Below are 17,154 nucleotides of genomic sequence, written 5' to 3' on the forward strand. Positions count from 1 at the left end.
ATGTATAGACTGGCCAAGAGCGTCAGAGCTTACTACAAACATGCTCTATGGCCCAGTTCTGAATACGCTTCTGGTTTCTGCCCCTTCCCCCCTTCTCTTTTACTTACTCACTCACTCACTCACTCACACACTCAGACACACTCAAGTTCCCTATAATAACTTGACACTGCCTTCAGGCCCCTGGCAAACATAGCCCCAGCGCACATGCACTCGCACTTCAGCATAGTCAGGCAAAATATGTGTGTGAAGTGTAAGTAGTCATATAAAGTTTATGATGACTGTACTGCTTATGTCTGTCCTGTATGAGTAAAAACTAATAACTGTCCGATTCTGGCTTAGAAGGGTCATTGTACATACGTTTGAGAGTTTGCCTTCCTCCGTCATACCTGATATAACTCATCAGCTAATCACCAAGCCTTTGATTAGTTAAGTGATGATTGTTAGAACAGGAAGAACGCTCAATTGCACAATGCTGTGACTGGCAACAAAAAACACTGGTATACCTCCTCACATATTCAGGACTCATTTTTCCCCGACATAAATGGTAATTTTATGTTATTAAAAGTTATGCTATGTTGTCACCAAGATCATCATGGCCACCGTTTCACCCACTAGAAGCTTGAGATGTCTGAACCTGACAACATCTGACTACACCTGTCAGGTTTGGTTGGGTTTAGATTTCGTGTTTGGGTTTCTCATAGCCTGTTTTCTATCTTCAGTAGAGGTCCCCCTTGGTCCACAAGGCCAGCATTTTACCCAGAGTAAAACACCTTTGTGACATTGGTATTATTGAACGGCACTGATTAATGAATGTATTTAAACAACTGATCATTTATTTGAAGGGGGACAAGTGGGGGAGGAAACAGGGTTCAGCAGAGCACTGGAACACAACCGTCCAGATCTTGTCATCAGCTCACAGCACAGCCGGAGGAGCTTTCTGACACATGTGCACAGATGAGACCTTGTCGAAATGCGAGTCCCAACCTATCGTTTTTATGACAGACGTTTCAGCAGATTACTCCTGTCTGTCAGCCGTCGAGGGTCGTTTCGTGGAATCTGTGTTTAAGCGTGCCAGGCCTTGCCTGTTTTGAAACAACAGTGGTTTCACATCTTTGGAAGTACTGAGTCATTTGTGCTGGTACAGGACGCAGTACCAGAATAGGGCCTGAAGAGTGCTGATTAATACGGTGGGATTGTGACACGGTTTTGTTTAGCTGTTTTCAGCGCTTTTGTTGAACTGACGTTGAATTTTCTCGCCTTCACATGGTGTGGTGGCAGAGCTGAATACAGATCTCGCAGTAGTTGTGTGAATGGAAGAATGGGGGGTGGGGGGAGTGAAGATAAATATTCCAAGGACACTACAAGCATAGTGGACGGAGAGAGGGAGAAAGAGGGGAACATAAGGGAGAGGCTCTTTTGGCCTATAGTTGTAATTTGAAAGTAGGGTCCCTAAACAGTACACCTTAGTTCAGGAAACCAATCTAGCGGCAGGTAGGGCTGAAATGCTTTTCAGACAACAAACACACAAGTAGTACTCAAGGCCTTGTTGCTTTGTGAGGTGCACTGTGGCATAGCGTGACTTGCTGGGACTGTTCAGTAATTACAGAGTATACATGGAATTAGCTGCCACTCTACAGCTCCACGAGACAGACCTTGCCTGGCTGAGAACACAAAGCAGGATTGTTAGTGCTATGTGTGTGTGTGTGTGTGAGAGAGAGAGCGAGAGAGAGCATGGACAAAAGTATTCCAAACAATAAAGGTGTTCTGTGTGATTACATTTGAACCGTCGCCTCAGCCTCAGAGAAGAGAAGCCCAGCGCACAAACCGCAGACAAAAAGATAAAAATAAACATGTGTCTTTTTCCACAGTTTGTGCCAAAAATAGCCCACCCTCCTAAGGTTAGCTCCATGTAAGTAAAGCTGCCGCCCCAGCGTTTACAGTGCCTGGTTTAGAATTACTCAGCACTGCAGTCAGTCAGCCTTTGATAAACAGGACACTAGCTCCACCTATTGGTGGTTCTGTGACTTACTCCAAATAGAAACGGTGGATGTGATGGGAAGCTCAGCTCTGTTGTGAAATGCCTGAAGGTGAACCACCTGCACATGGCAGTCTGGTCCTTTAAAAGGCTGAGAAAAGCATCCCACTGGATGCTTGTCACACACAGCATGAGCAGGTGAAACGGACAGTTATTGGAGGCCACAGGCTCTGTGTGTGTGTGTGTGTGTGTGTGGACATTGACATTGAATAAAGCAAACTTGCATCTATTGTGGATGCATTCGGCAATATTTTATATGTGGGGTCCTGCAAATAAGTAGATATTTAGAAAGCTATTTTGGCCCATTTTATCCTAGACACTTTTTCAGTGCAGTATTTGCTATTAAGTGTTATATTTATGTAATGCAGGCCACTGGTTGTCTAAGAGTTAAAGTGGTTTGTGTATTTTTGTTCATATAGGGTACCAGTCAAAATGTTGGACACCCCTGTCTGAATGTGTGCTGGCCATCATCATCTCGAAATGCTAGGGTGACCATATTAATGTTGGCAAGAAAGAGGACACTGAGGAGACACAGGTATTTACCGTAGTTAGGATGTCGTCGCTGGGTTTCAAGTAGGCCTAAGTTGTAGGTTAAACTGAAAGGAGATGATATAGATCTCATATAGGCTGTTAAGATAATGTATTGGTCTTTATTGGCTAAATGAGTAAGTGCGTATGTATTAATATACATTAACATATTTGAGAGGCATTTCCACACTCACACATACGCACTACTACTGTCCTACAGCTAAGGCCTTCCTAACCCCCCCAGTACAAACTCAACCAAGTGTGTCCAAACCAGACTGGCACTGTGTTTAAATAAGCCCTGAGCTTAAACTTGTTTTGTGTGCTTTTATTCTAGTGGTACAGACTTATGTTTTTGTTTCCTGTTGAGGTGGTCCTGATTTCAGGACATGCAGGCTGTACCTTATAGGAGACCTTGGTGCTGCAGTATATTGGCTGTAGCCTGAATGCCCATCAGTGTGTGGGTCACTTGTTTCTAGATTTTCTATTTAGTTTTTGTTTCAACAGAAGAATGTCTTAGCTATTGTTCTTAGATTAAGGTGTTTCTTACTTTCTTGGTTCTTCTGTATTTATGGACACACTGAACACTGAAGTTCGAGCGAATGGCTCTTCCAAATAATAAAGCAGTGTTTTTCAACAGAAAGAATAAAGATCTGAGAACCCCCAAAAAATAAAATTTGTATTCCTTCTTAGTAGTTATAACAGTTTAGCACAAGTAAAGCTGCATTAATGTAAAATAATGTTTTATTACAACAAAGCTGCGTTAGTCTCATAAAAAGAATTAAAAAACATTTCTGTCTTCACAAAATATGATATTTTATATTTTATTATATTATATATTATAACATACTGAAATGTTAAGTTATTAACAGTAAACCATTATAAAGTTATCTCCTGTACAGCACCATTCCTTGAACTCCCAGGTTAGTATCACTGTGGGCCTGTTTGCAGAGGGTTCTGGATAATTACTATATGTCTGGAAATGGCACCACTTTTCTTCCAGCCACAAACACCTCAACTATGTTCCGGTCATCACCTACAAAAATGCCACATAGACACAGATGTTGGTCAGTGGTACAATCTGAAGCATTGCGTTTATGTAAATGCTAAGAATAATAGCAGCAAAACGGTCAGATATCCGTTTAAAATGTGTAAATATAATAATAATGTGAAATAAACACATTTTATTAAGAATAATAAAATAAACATGCTAAAAAGCACCTATATGTCGTCAATTTGGAGAGTGGTTAGGACTGTTTGTTAGGACTATCAGTTTAGAAATGATAACCTAAATTTGTTCTAATGTTCTTATGGGTTAATCATTTTTACAGCAATAACAATTATGAAGGTCCTGTAATGGGTCATGTGTCTTATGTTGCCACTAGGCGGCAGCAAGGAAACTCAGATCTTCAGACAGGCCCATGGTACTGTACTGACTACACTGCACTACTATCAGAGACGTTATAAATGAGGAGACCAGTCATGGTCCCAGCTTTCAACAAAATAAGCCAATCAGCTTATTTGTGCACCTATTTGTGCTAGACATGAAGAGCAACAGAACGAACACATGATAGCTTACCCAGATTTAGAAATTTCTCCACAATGACCTGAAAACGTAGTAGAAAACAAATTGTAGCGGCAAGCATGTTGAAAAACACTGAAAATGTAAAACTAATAACTTAACACAGCTTAACCTTGCTTATCTCACACCTGTCTCATTGTTGAGACACAAATAATTCAGTGAACTGTAACAAAAGGGTCAAACCTTGGGCCCCTGTCCAGGAAACACATCGACCGGGCCTCCAGGAACACACATGTTCACTCGCAGAGCGTCAAAGTCCTTCCCCACTACAAAGTTTCCTGTCTGATCGTCCAGCGAGAGTGCTGCAAGCCCAAGGGAATCATGAAAAACAGTGATTGGATTTGCACAATGACATTATTTAGAAAAAAATCTGGTTCTCGGAAACGTATGTATTGCAATGTACTGTTGGTTTCTTTGGTTTAAGGCATGCAGTGAAATGGCGAGTTCAATTCATAGAAATGAGTTAGATTCATGTAAAACGCACCCTCGCTGCCCCCAAGCGTGGCTAACCGGAATGCTTCATCAAAGGTGAGAGTTTGCAGCTTAGCATCCTGCATGCTCAGGAACCTGGAGGTGTCCATAGCTCGACGAAGAGCATCCAGAATGGAGGGGGAATAGCCCCCTGCTACATCTACACCAAAGATAAAGCATCATTAGGGAAACAGCATGATTTCTAACATAACTATGATGCTAGATTTGTACAATATGGATAAATTAGGACTCACCTGTGCCCAAGCCCAACTTCACATTATGGTTTAAAACATTACGAACGTTAAGCATGCCACTGGCCAAGCTAGAGAGAGAGTGAGGGAGAGGAGACGATTCAAACTGTGGTTGCAATATCTATTATTATATCTATTAATAACATGCTGCCTATGGCTAGCACTGTTAAGCTGTATCTGTTGAGGAGTTTGCTGCACATACGAGGTGTTGCTGTTGGGACAGTGAGAGATTGCTGCTCCTCTTTCATGGAAAATCTTCAGTTCCTCGTCACTTAGGTAGCAGCCATGAGCCATCACGGTCTGCACATCAATAGAGCCCAAAAATAAAGTTAAAGTATGATTGTAATTTCTATGCTAACATTCATGGTATCCTAATTATGGTATGCAGTTATTAAATAGTTTACATTTAGGCATGCAGTTGTTCACTGTGAAGTTGAATTTTTAAAACGGTCATCTGCATTTCAGTTTCCTGTATTCTGGTCTGCCCCCATTCATAGAGGTAGAAGCCTGATCTCACCTGACTGGAAATCTGACAAAGATAGCCGCTGACATGCCTATAAAGACTAATATAATAAGGTAATATGTAGGAAAGGATCAGTACCTCTAGACATCTAAGAAATAAAAGCCCAATCCGGGGTGAAAGCATCCGTTGAGCCAGATGTACCGCAACAGCGCACATCTCATAAAATACTAACATCCCAGGTGTCCTGGCTGTAAATTTAGTAATTGGTTCAGGACGATCTTCAGATCAGTGATTTACATCTGCAGTGTGCTCCTTCTCGCCACAGGCTGCGTAATTACATGTAATGTTCAGACGTTAGCTAGGACACCAAGGATGTTGCAAGTATGTCGCAACACACCGCCTAAGAACAGGATATGCTCAGACAAGCTCTGAGGACTAAGATGAGTTTCATGTGTGTGACAAATTCGTACAATATGTATTCTTATGCTGGTGTAGCCGGGTCGACGTGCTATTGGGATAAACCCCAGTGGAAATTAAAGTGATGTTTAGACACATGTTTAGTCACCTTGTCTGTAAGCAGGTCGTGCTTGAGGTAGACATCTGTGTATGATCTGCAGTCTGGAAAAAGACGCTTCACCAGCTTCACCTCTTCTTTGTTTTCACTGATGTGGCTCTGGAAATGAAAAGGATCCAATAAGATAGACATAGACAGTAACAGACTACATACACCAGTCAACCATATCATTACAGCCAACCACTGACAGATGAAGTGAATATCTTTGATAATCTGGTTCCAGTGGCATCTGTTAGGGGGTGGGATCTACATATTTGGCAGCAAGTCAACAGTCAGTTCAAGTCAACAGTCAGTTCTTGAGGTTGATGTGTTGGCAGGAGGAAAAATGTTGATGTGTGGGCAAGCAGTGTTGGAGTACTCAAGTCAGGTCTCAGCCATGCTACCAGTCTTGATCTCGTCTCAGGCTCGACCTCATTTGGACTTGTTTCGGTTTCGGCCACTCCTAGTCTCTGTCTTGACTCGCCTACTAAAACTCATGGTCTTGACTCGGACTTGACTGTGTCCTGCCCTTTGTTTTGACTCAGACTCGGCTCTGGCGATCTTGGCTACTACTCTATGGGCAAGCATAGGAATCTGGTATACAGATTTAGGCAAGAGCCTAATTGTGATGGCTAGACGACTGGGTCAGAGCATCTCCAAAGCTTCAGGCAGGTCTTGTGGGGTGCTCCTGGCATGTGGTGGACAGTACCTACCATAGGGCTCCAAGGAAGGACAACCGGTGAACCAGCAACAGGGTCATGGGCACCCAATGCTCATTGATGCGATCCATAGAGGCCCAAACATACAGGACTTAAAGGATCTGCTGCTAACAGCTTCGTACCAGATACATTCAAGTATTTTGGTGACATGAGAGGGATTGCCACAATATTAGGCCCAGCCCAGGTTTAAAGTTTTAATGTTATAGCTGGTAAGGTGTATGTAGACATATAAAGTAGTTTATTGTTTGAGAGCCAGAGGCATAAACAAAGATGCTGCTATTGAGAACGTAGAGCGTAATTCTGTCCCACATCTTTGTTGACGTACAATTAACGTTAGAAAGCAAGTGTAAGGGTGTGGTTATGTTACTTGACTATAAACCTAAGGACAAAGAGGTTTTCGCACGTTTCATAGCATGGCAGTACCTCAGCTGAGCTTTTTTACTGATAAACAGTACAGATTATAGGCTTTTTAAATAACCGCTACTGTGAACAATTTGCCAGTTGTAAAGTAATGGTATGATTCCATGGCAGAATACGTCAGATTTGCTTACAGTCTGTTATTTGTCGCAGCATGTTTAGACAAGCCCACTGGAGCAGTGATTTTTTCTAAGCTGTTGAAGGGTTCAACCCCTTATAATGGCAGCAATGGCATGAGCTCAGGTGTGTCAGAACAAGAACTATTGTAAACGCTTTGCTGAACGAACCTAATGTCCGTTGAGAATAAGCGAGGTGTGTGGCTTACCTGAATGTGAAGGTCGTTGTTTTTGGCAATCTCTCCAAGGCTCTGAAGCAGGGAGGAGGAACAGGAAACGGCGAAGCGTGGGGTCACCACAGGCTTCACACGAGCATACTGTCTCACCCCATAAACACACACACACACACACACACACACAGAAAAAGGAGATATTAAGCATACAGGTGCCCTTATCTTAAACTCCTACCCAGCCAACATGCTAATGTGGGACTCACATGGGTGGAACATGGGCTACGTGGGTTCCAGATAGGCATGGGCTCTGAGTGGGTTTGTACATACCCTATGACCCAGTTGGGCTTCCCACATAGGCCACATCGTTACAGCCCACCTTAATCTCACATGGGTCCCATCTAGGCCCCATGTGCAGCGTACAACTCAGATGGGGCCATGTTTAACCCCTCCTGGTCCCATCACTGACCCTGGTGGGCATACATAATGTTCTGGTTCTCAGTTGGGCTACCCCTACTGGTAATGTGTAACCTAAGTATTGTTCAGTGTTTTTAAAATGTAATGTCATTCCACTGCATTTTTTTTTTCTATCATTATTTTTTATTATTTTGTAAAGAATTGTTGTCTTATCTTATTGTAATCTTATTAGGTATGATAGAATTATTACAGAAATGTTTGAGTTAACCTCAATGTTTGACCTAGAAACTGATTACAATCTCAGAAACTAGTGTATTTGCACTGCTATTGCTATATATGAGATTTGACTGTTCTGAGCTTTGACTGACTTGCTTCACGATACTAGCAGTAATATTCTGTAAGACACTTTATGGCAGCATATAAACCAGAAACTGAAAATAAATCTTTAATAAGGAAATTCTGGATGAGCAAAACAACAGCTGATAGCTGAACTACTCAATGAATACATTTATTAGGGCCCCTGTCAGTCACAGCCCCCCCACATGCAGCAGTAATGTAAGAGTCTAGTGTTTTACCTTTTTCTTGAGGAGCTCTTGTATAAAACTGAGAAATAAAAAAAAACAACAACATTAAAGCACTGTCAGCGAAATCTGATGGAAATATGTGTTTTTACTAAATACGGACTGGTAGTTGTGTGCTATATAAATGATATTCTAAACACAAATTAGTTATTATAGTGCTATCAAATGATAAACACATGCAAATGTGGCATCGCTAAATGCACCAGAGCCCTAAAATCACCTAGTTCAAGAAGACCAGAGATCGTTTCTCTTGGCCACTCAAGGGCTCGCAAACTGCTTTCACATTTGACTAAATGTGACTAAACTCTCAGAGCAAGTGCTCCTGAAAAAAGGGCCTTACTTGTCCAGCCAGTCAGTACACAATAAAACCATCCTGCTGATAAAACTAACCGAATTGTCTCATCTTTGCATTCCATCAGGGACTCTTTGTAGTGCGGCACCATGGTGTTGCAGTCCATGCACACCTTACCCACGAGAGCTCTTTGCCCAAATTCATCTGCAGGATGAGAATATACAAAAATCAACAAGCTCAGATCCTACTAACAAATGTAACAAAATACTAGCAAAATGTTAACATCAGTGGAAAGGTATGGAAGTCCATACTAATTCCAACGTGATTGGTAGTAGCTTTGATTTGCTGCTAGCTCTTTTAGCGCTATGGGTGGAGCTTGTTTAATATGTCAGTACAGCAGTTCTCTCAAGCTAACCTATCAATAAATATCACTCCGTGTTTGATAGTTTTGCTGCCTGGCTTTAGACACCCAGTAGGACCTATAATCGGCATGTAGTTCACTGTACAGTTACTTAGCGGTTTAAGGTTAAAGTTTACATACATCATACAGTATATGGACTTTAGCATGCTATCCTGTTATAACATAGTCCCCTAAATCCCTGCACAGCCTGAAATCAATGGCTGTTATCTCTGGTCTTCACTAAGACAGCAGTATAACCACTGACTCTTCTTACGTAACGAGCTAATCAAACACGAGCGCATGTTACACAATGGGTAGTCTCCAAAGGGTTAAAGGTTAAAGCGTGTTTGTGTGTTTGTCTTGAAGTTACCTGCAATTTGTCCAAGCAGTAGCGAGGCATCTGTGTGTATAGTGGCAAAGTAACACGCTGTCGTGGTACCATTGCGCAGAGTTCTTTTCTGTGACCAAACCAAACACGAGGGATAAGTCAAATAAAAACATCCTGTACCTGTAAATCACGTTCCTACGTACATCTACGCTTGACGTAGCTGTCATTGGTTCACTACACATGTGTATAACTATACATTGGGAGTAGCATCATCCAAACACATACAAACAGCTTTCTTACAGGCAATGGGGTTGAACATTGTCATCCACCCTCTAGCCCCTTATCATTGGTCAGTTTCTGACCACAGGACCACTGTTGAATGAATTTTGGATAGGAATTAGACACAGTGGGTTCGTTGGAGGGTTTACTAGATTGAGAGTGGTCTGCACCCCAAAAAAATATCCAGCCAAGAGCTCTGTGGTCAGAATTGTCCATTGTTGGGGGCTAGAGGATGGCTAAAAGATGGCGTCAAAAAAAGTGGCCGGTGCGTATGTATAAATATCAATATCACATCATATGGACAGAAGTATTGGGACACTTCTGAAATCAATGGTATTAAAAAAAGAGTTTATCCTGCTTTTGTTGGAGTAACTATCTCTACTGTCCATGGAGTAATTGGATCATATTGGATCATTTAAAAGAATACAGTTCCACTGCTCCACAGTTAAATGCTGGAGGCTTTATACCCCCCAGCCCATGTCTGACATTAGACATGGTGCCAATAAGTTGATGTTTATCTGCTCTAGAAAGTCCTATTCCATTGGCAACACTTCCCTACAGGGACCAGACAAGGTGTGTGTGACGTAATGTAGCAGAATGCATTTATTAGAAGGAGTGTCCACAAACATTTGGACATGTATTATGCGTATTATGCTTATTACTTATGACTGTCCTGACTCATTCATTCATTGGCTTTTATGTCACTGCAACCTACCAAAACTTTGGTGTAGACATCCTTGGCGAAGTCCATGTCCTTGTACTTTGACTCTACAGGAAAAGTGTAAGTATTGAGCCAGTCTAGGAGGGGCAGGTCCAGGGCAGTGCCCGAGTACGTGTACTGCGAGGCGTGAATGTGCGTGTCGACCAGTCCTGGCATTAGGAACTCGCTGCAGAGAAGCACATACATGTCATCACCATGTTTTAAAAAAACAGCCTAACCAGATCAGCTGGTTGGGCAGCTCAGCTCTTAATTAGCATATGGTATGTTTTGTTTTAGCGTGATGGTTTATCTGGTCTACCAAGCTAACCAGCATGACCAAGTGGGTCAAGCTCATGCTGGTGGCCCCACTTAGACAAGGCTTGTCCCTTATGATGGCGAGATGCCTTCGTCAGAGCATCTCCAAAACATCAATCAGGTCTTTTGGTGTGTTCCTAGTATGCAGTGGTCAGTACCCACCAAGTGCTCCAAGGCAGGACAGCGACAGGGTCATGGGTGCCCAAGCCTTTATTGATGCGATCCATGAAAGCCCCACCTCATAACTTACAGGACTGGGTGCCAGATACAACAGGACACCTTCTGAGGTCCTGTGGAATTTCTGCCTTAATGGTTTAGAGCTGTTTTGGGAGCATGAGTGGGACATAGGGGGACCTAGGCTATATTAGGCGGGTGGTTTTAATATTATGGTTGATCTGATCGGTGCATATTAAGCATTTAAAAAATTGTAAAAGTTCAAAAATACTCACTACTGCTCAAGCTGTATGATATCAGAGGTCTGGAAGCCCCATGTCTGTGAGAGACTTTCCACATTATGACCTTCCTCAATAAAGGCGATCTATCAGAGAGAAGAAACAGAATTTACAAGCGTTGCAGATGGGTGACGTATTGCTCAACCACACGTTCGTCCTGCACATACTGACACACCAATAAAGCCCTGAAGTCTCGTGCCAATGTGTGTTGAATTTAACACAGGACTGCTGGCGTTAAGAAACAGGCATTGGTCAAAAAAAGACTGTTTTGACTGCTATCTAAGGTCAAAGTCACTTAACTGTTGTTTTAGAGAGTTCAACTGCGAAGGTACTGTGACCACAGACTATATGCTCACTGTAAACTCTAAGCTAAAAGAGCTCTATATACCCTGTCCTTACAAATATACTGTACTGTGCAAAAGCCTTAGGCAGACCAGAAACACAAAATCTTTGGTCATAAAGTGTGTCTACCCATAAAACTTTATGTAACTTTAGAAATAACCCAAATAAACGGTGGTCAGTCAGTGTGTTTACCCATAAAACTCTATATAACATTAGAATAAACCCAAGTAAACATAAAGCCAGTGGTCAGTGAGAGTGTCTACCTGTAATTAACTCTATATAACATTAGAATAAACCCAAGTAAACATAAAGCCAGTGGTCAGTGAGAGTGTCTACCTGTAATTAACTCTATATAACATTAGAATAAACTCAAATAAACATAAAGTCAGTGGTCAGTGAAAGCGTCTACCTGTAGTTAACTCTATATAACATTAGAATAAACCCAAATAAACATAAAGCCAGTGGTCAGTGAGAGTGTCTACCTGTAGTTAACTCTATATAACATTAGAATAAACCCAAATAAACATAAAGTCAGTGGTCAGTGAGAGTGTCTACCTGTATTTAACTCTATATAACATTAGAATAAACTCAAATAAACATAAAGTCAGTGGTTAGTGAGAGTGTCTACCTGTAAAACTCTATATAACATTAGAATAAACCCAAATAAACATAAAGCCAGTGGTCAGTGAGAGTGTCTACCTGTAAAACTCTATATAACATTAGAATAAACCCAAATAAACATAAAGTCAGTGGTCAGTGAGAGTGTCTACCTGTAGTTAACTCTATATAACATTAGAATAAACCCAAATAAACATAAAGCCAGTGGTCAGTGAGAGTGTCTACCTGTAATTAACTCTATATAACATTAGAATAAACTCAAATAAACATAAAGCCAGTGGTCAGTGAGAGTGTCTACCTGTAATTAACTCTATATAACATTAGAATAAACTCAAATAAACATAAAGTCAGTGGTCAGTGAGAGTGTCTACCTGTAGTTAACTCTATATAACATTAGAATAAACCCACATAAACATAAAGTCAGTGGTCAGTGAAAGCGTCTACCTGTAATTAACTCTATATAACATTAGAATAAACCCAAATAAACATAAAGCCAGTGGTCAGTGAGAGTGTCTACCTGTAGTTAACTCTATATAACATTAGAATAAACTCAAATAAACATAAAGTCAGTGGTTAGTGAGAGTGTCTACCTGTAAAACTCTATATAACATTAGAATAAACCCAAATAAACATAAAGCCAGTGGTCAGTGAGAGTGTCTACCTGTAAAACTCTATATAACATTAGAATAAACCCAAATAAACATAAAGTCAGTGGTCAGTGAGAGTGTCTACCTGTAGTTAACTCTATATAACATTAGAATAAACCCAAATAAACATAAAGCCAGTGGTCAGTGAGAGTGTCTACCTGTAATTAACTCTATATAACATTAGAATAAACTCAAATAAACATAAAGCCAGTGGTCAGTGAGAGTGTCTACCTGTAATTAACTCTATATAACATTAGAATAAACTCAAATAAACATAAAGTCAGTGGTCAGTGAGAGTGTCTACCTGTAGTTAACTCTATATAACATTAGAATAAACCCAAATAAACATAAAGTCAGTGGTCAGTGAGAGTGTCTACCTGTAGTTAACTCTATATAACATTAGAATAAACTCAAATAAACATAAAGCCAGTGGTCAGTGAGAGTGTCTACCTGTAGTTAACTCTATATAACATTAGAATAAACCCAAATAAACATAAAGTCAGTGGTCAGTGAGAGTGTCTACCTGTAGTTAACTCTATATAACATTAGAATAAACCCAAATAAACATAAAGTCAGTGGTCAGTGAGAGTGTCTACCTGTAGTTAACTCTATATAACATTAGAATAAACCCAAATAAACATAAAGTCAGTGGTCAGTGAGAGTGTCTACCTGTAGTTAACTCTATATAACATTAGAATAAACTCAAATAAACATAAAGCCAGTGGTCAGTGAGAGTGTCTACCTGTAGTTAACTATATAACATTAGAATAAACCCAAATAAACATGATCAACACTGCGATCCCTCGCAAATGTATTGTGTCCAGTGTAACTTTTACTATGTGAAAGGCCGGTGCCATTTCAGCAGCTTCTGAAGGAATTCACTTTTCCAAACGCAGCATGGGAAGTCTGCTTACAATCTTTCCAGAACGTTTTCTAAATGTTACAACGTTTAACAGAACGTTTTGGGAATGTTGCGTTATTTTTCGTAACGTTACCGGCTAACCTCCCGAAACCCTTTGGAAACATTTCAGCAACAGCATGCTTATGTGGGACTCGCATTGGGTGGGACGTGGGCTAGGTGGATTTCAGGTGGGTTCCAGGTGGGCATGGGCCGGGCTCTGAGTGGGCTTAATTGGGTTTCACCCTAATCTCACATGGGTCCCAACTAGGACCATTGGTGTACTAGTGTACAGCCCGGATGGGGCCCATGTTTACCTCTCCTGGTCCCTGATCACTTCCACGTGTGGGGCCAACATGGAACCCATGGAGATCAGGTTCTGGTTCTCTGGGCACTTTCTGCTGTCAGATGCATAGTGGAGACTGAACACCCCCCCCCCAAGTCTACACCGCGGTAAGAATAGCTAAAGACATCTGCAGCTGACGGTCTGCAGGCGATGGAGCCAACGATCAAAATCCCAGGCGATACACAGTACAATACTTCACTACTTCAATCTGTGCCATGCCGCGCGTTTTTACGCACCTTGCCTTGGTGGTCCACCCCCAGCACGAAGTCCTCGAGGATCTGCAGCGCCGTGTCCCGCGTGGAGTGCGCGAGCGTCCCCCGGTACACAATGCTCACCGGCATGGCGTTGAGTTTCCCCAGCTAGCGTAAGCGCACGTTTGCCAGTCAGGTGCGCCTCCTCCTGCTCTTATACTCGCCAACGACTGACGTTACACCCGCGAGGGGAGGGAGGGCAGTGGCCAAGCTCGCTGCCCGCGCCCTCAGGAAAAGGTTCTTCAGTAAAAAAAAAAAATAAAACAGTGGTTCTATAAAGAACCATAACAACCCCAAAAAGACCCTGCGTAAATGCGTCTTAGCCTGGGTAAAGGCATATGGGTTCTATATAGCAAAGCTTCCATAAAGAAAGGTGACAGCCCAAAGAACCATATGGAGGTTCAAATAGGTCATGTACCTGCATTCGGGTTCTACATAGCACCAAAAAAAGGGTTCTTTAGTACAGGTGATGGTTCTGTAGAGAATGATGACAAATCAGAGAAGCATGTAAAGGCCTAAATGCTTCTTCCTTTGGGAATACAGCTCTGAGAAAGGTTCCACTATTAGGACACATTCGGGTTCTTGAGTAAAGGCGAATTGGTTCTCTACATAGAACCAAAACAACCCAAAGGAACATTTGAACACTTTGAAATGGCTCTTCTTCAAAATCAAGGACCTGTATATGGGTCCTTTTGTTTGGTCCAATGTTTGGTACACCTTCGAAAAGGGGGTCATCATAGGTTTTTGAGTAAAGGCTTTAGTTAAGAGAGTTATTTATGTATTTATTTATTTATTTATTTATTTTAAAGTGTATGCATTGTTCTCACAGCAGTAGAAATCTAAGAGATGCTTGGAGATCTTTATATATATATATATATATATATATATATATATATAGCGCTATATAAGCAGCGCAGTTCTGGGACGGGTGTTAGAAGAAGACTATTGAAGAAGTGCTGATCTTCTCTGTGAGCTCCAGACACTGTATGTATGGATTTGTTCAGCTCCACCAGCAGCTCACCTGACTTACTGCAATGAAGGACTGATTAGATAAGCTAGGCGCCGGATAGGAACTGGGAGGACTGGCCTTTTGCAAGGAGAGTGCTAGAAATAATGTATTTGTAGTAACTGTTTTTATCTATTTTAGTGATCTACACATGGCAGCAAGCAGCAAGTGAGCAGTCAGTTCTTGAAGGTGATTTGTTAAAGCATGGGAAAATGGCCAAGCGTAAGTATCTGAGACACTTTGACAAGAGGAACCCTATATAATGCTATATAGAACCATGTATGTATAGAGGTGAGGGTGAAAAATGTCTCCAACTGTTATGGTACTGTGCCAATTTCAGGGTTCTTTCTAGAACTTCTACATCATGTGAAGGTCCTTTAATCCTTAAAAATGTTCTAATTCACAAATAAACAACCACTCATTAAAAGGGTTTTAGGGAACCAACAGTGGTTCTATTACAGGAGGCAGAAATTCTTTCTGGATCAGGGTTCTTTGTGTTCAGCATGACTTAGCAAAGCTATAATCTTGTAGATCCTTCCAATAATTCAGACCTAGGTAATGGCAGGTACAATAAAAATGTTCACAGAGTGATGTAATAAACATGAACTTGTTGGTACATGACGGTTCTGGTACAGGGGCTCTCTCGGGGCTTGCTGTCATGGAGATGGAGACATCCCCCTCACATTAGCTTATATCCATCCCCCTGAGAGAGATGGAAGAAGACGCAAAACAAGGCCCTGGACTTTCTGTAGTTATCCCACATAAACATCTCCATTTCCAGACAGTGTTTCTTAGATCTCTTGTAAAATGCACTTCCAGACGTTCTAGATAACTTTGAGAAAAAAAAACATTAATCTGCTACTAACATTATGGGCTGCTTTCCCAGACATGGATTAGGTCTTTTCCTGGACTAAACTGCAATGCAAATGGTGACTCAGCATTGGAAAGTGTAAAACCGCCAGCTTTACCACTTGGGTTCTTCCTGTGTTGTTTTGACCCTGATCAGTGTATGCCGACCCTGTTCGTTTCAGAAAACCTCAAACAAATTGAAACTTATATGAAGGTTCTGGTACAGGGACTCTCTCAGGGCTTGCTGTCATGGAGATGGAGACCTCCCCCTCATGTTAGCTTATGTGCATCCCCCTAAGAGAGAGATGGAAGAAGAAACAAAGCAAGGCTTTGGACTTTCCTTAGTTATGGAACATTATATTAGCTCAATTTCCATACTGTGTTTTCTGGGTCTCTTATAAAATGCACTTCCAGACGTTCTAGATAACATAACACATAAACACATAAATGTAAAACATTATGGGCTGCTTTCCCATGTGGATTAGGTCTTTTCTTGGACTAAACTGCAGTGGAAATGGCGATTCAGCATTAGTTTCAAGGTAGGTGTTAGGTTCAAGCTTAATCTGTGAGTACAAAACTAGCTGGTTTACTAAACAGTTTTGCACAAATTGATATTTTACAGAAAAAATGAGAAAGATGGGCAAATGGCTCTAATGCGCTCCCACTAATGGGCCCCTAATGCTATGGCCCAGGGGTCGCGTGTTTGTATCCCAAGCCATGCCGCTTTGCCATATTAGGGGTCCAAGAACGGATTGTGTATATATATATATATATATATATATATATATATATATATATATATATATATATAGTTTCCTGAAATTAACATATGCTCACAATTAACACACAAGGTCAACAGTACACATACACCCACTTAGGTTATTAATTAGGTTCCAGAATCTCAACTCGCCAAGGCAAAGGCCAACTGACCATATACTAGGAAAAAGCCATCAGGAGGAAAGTTTTATGGTGAGAAAAGACAAAGATTGGGGCTGTTTTGCTGCCAGTGGTACATTGCATGGTGGATGGAATAGCAATGAAGAAGGAGTACTATCTGCAACTCTTCCCCAGAATAAGAACAGTTCAAAAAACTTACTGAAGGCCCAATTTGGCTTTGACTTTCCATGTAGA

The 17,154-nt window shown here is 41.3% G+C and overlaps 1 protein-coding gene across 1 annotated transcript; it reads right to left on the reverse strand.

The window, feature by feature from the left end:
• Window positions 1–3,322: 3,322 nt before the first annotated feature.
• Window positions 3,323–14,326, reverse strand: gda (guanine deaminase). Its single transcript, XM_072664790.1, has 14 exons — window positions 14,154–14,326; window positions 11,064–11,152; window positions 10,315–10,486; window positions 9,363–9,450; window positions 8,691–8,796; window positions 8,295–8,322; window positions 7,342–7,449; window positions 5,893–6,000; window positions 5,067–5,164; window positions 4,868–4,935; window positions 4,627–4,773; window positions 4,326–4,444; window positions 4,140–4,167; window positions 3,323–3,596 (listed from the first exon to the last, which is right to left on the reverse strand). Exons 1-14 carry the CDS (start codon window positions 14,256–14,258, stop codon window positions 3,529–3,531), a joined length of 1,332 nt encoding a protein of 443 aa, XP_072520891.1. The 5' UTR covers window positions 14,259–14,326; the 3' UTR covers window positions 3,323–3,528.
• Window positions 14,327–17,154: the final 2,828 nt, after the last annotated feature.

This window comes from Salminus brasiliensis, chromosome 20, assembly GCF_030463535.1.
Source record: "Salminus brasiliensis chromosome 20, fSalBra1.hap2, whole genome shotgun sequence".
Classification (NCBI taxonomy): Eukaryota; Metazoa; Chordata; class Actinopteri; order Characiformes; family Bryconidae; genus Salminus; species Salminus brasiliensis.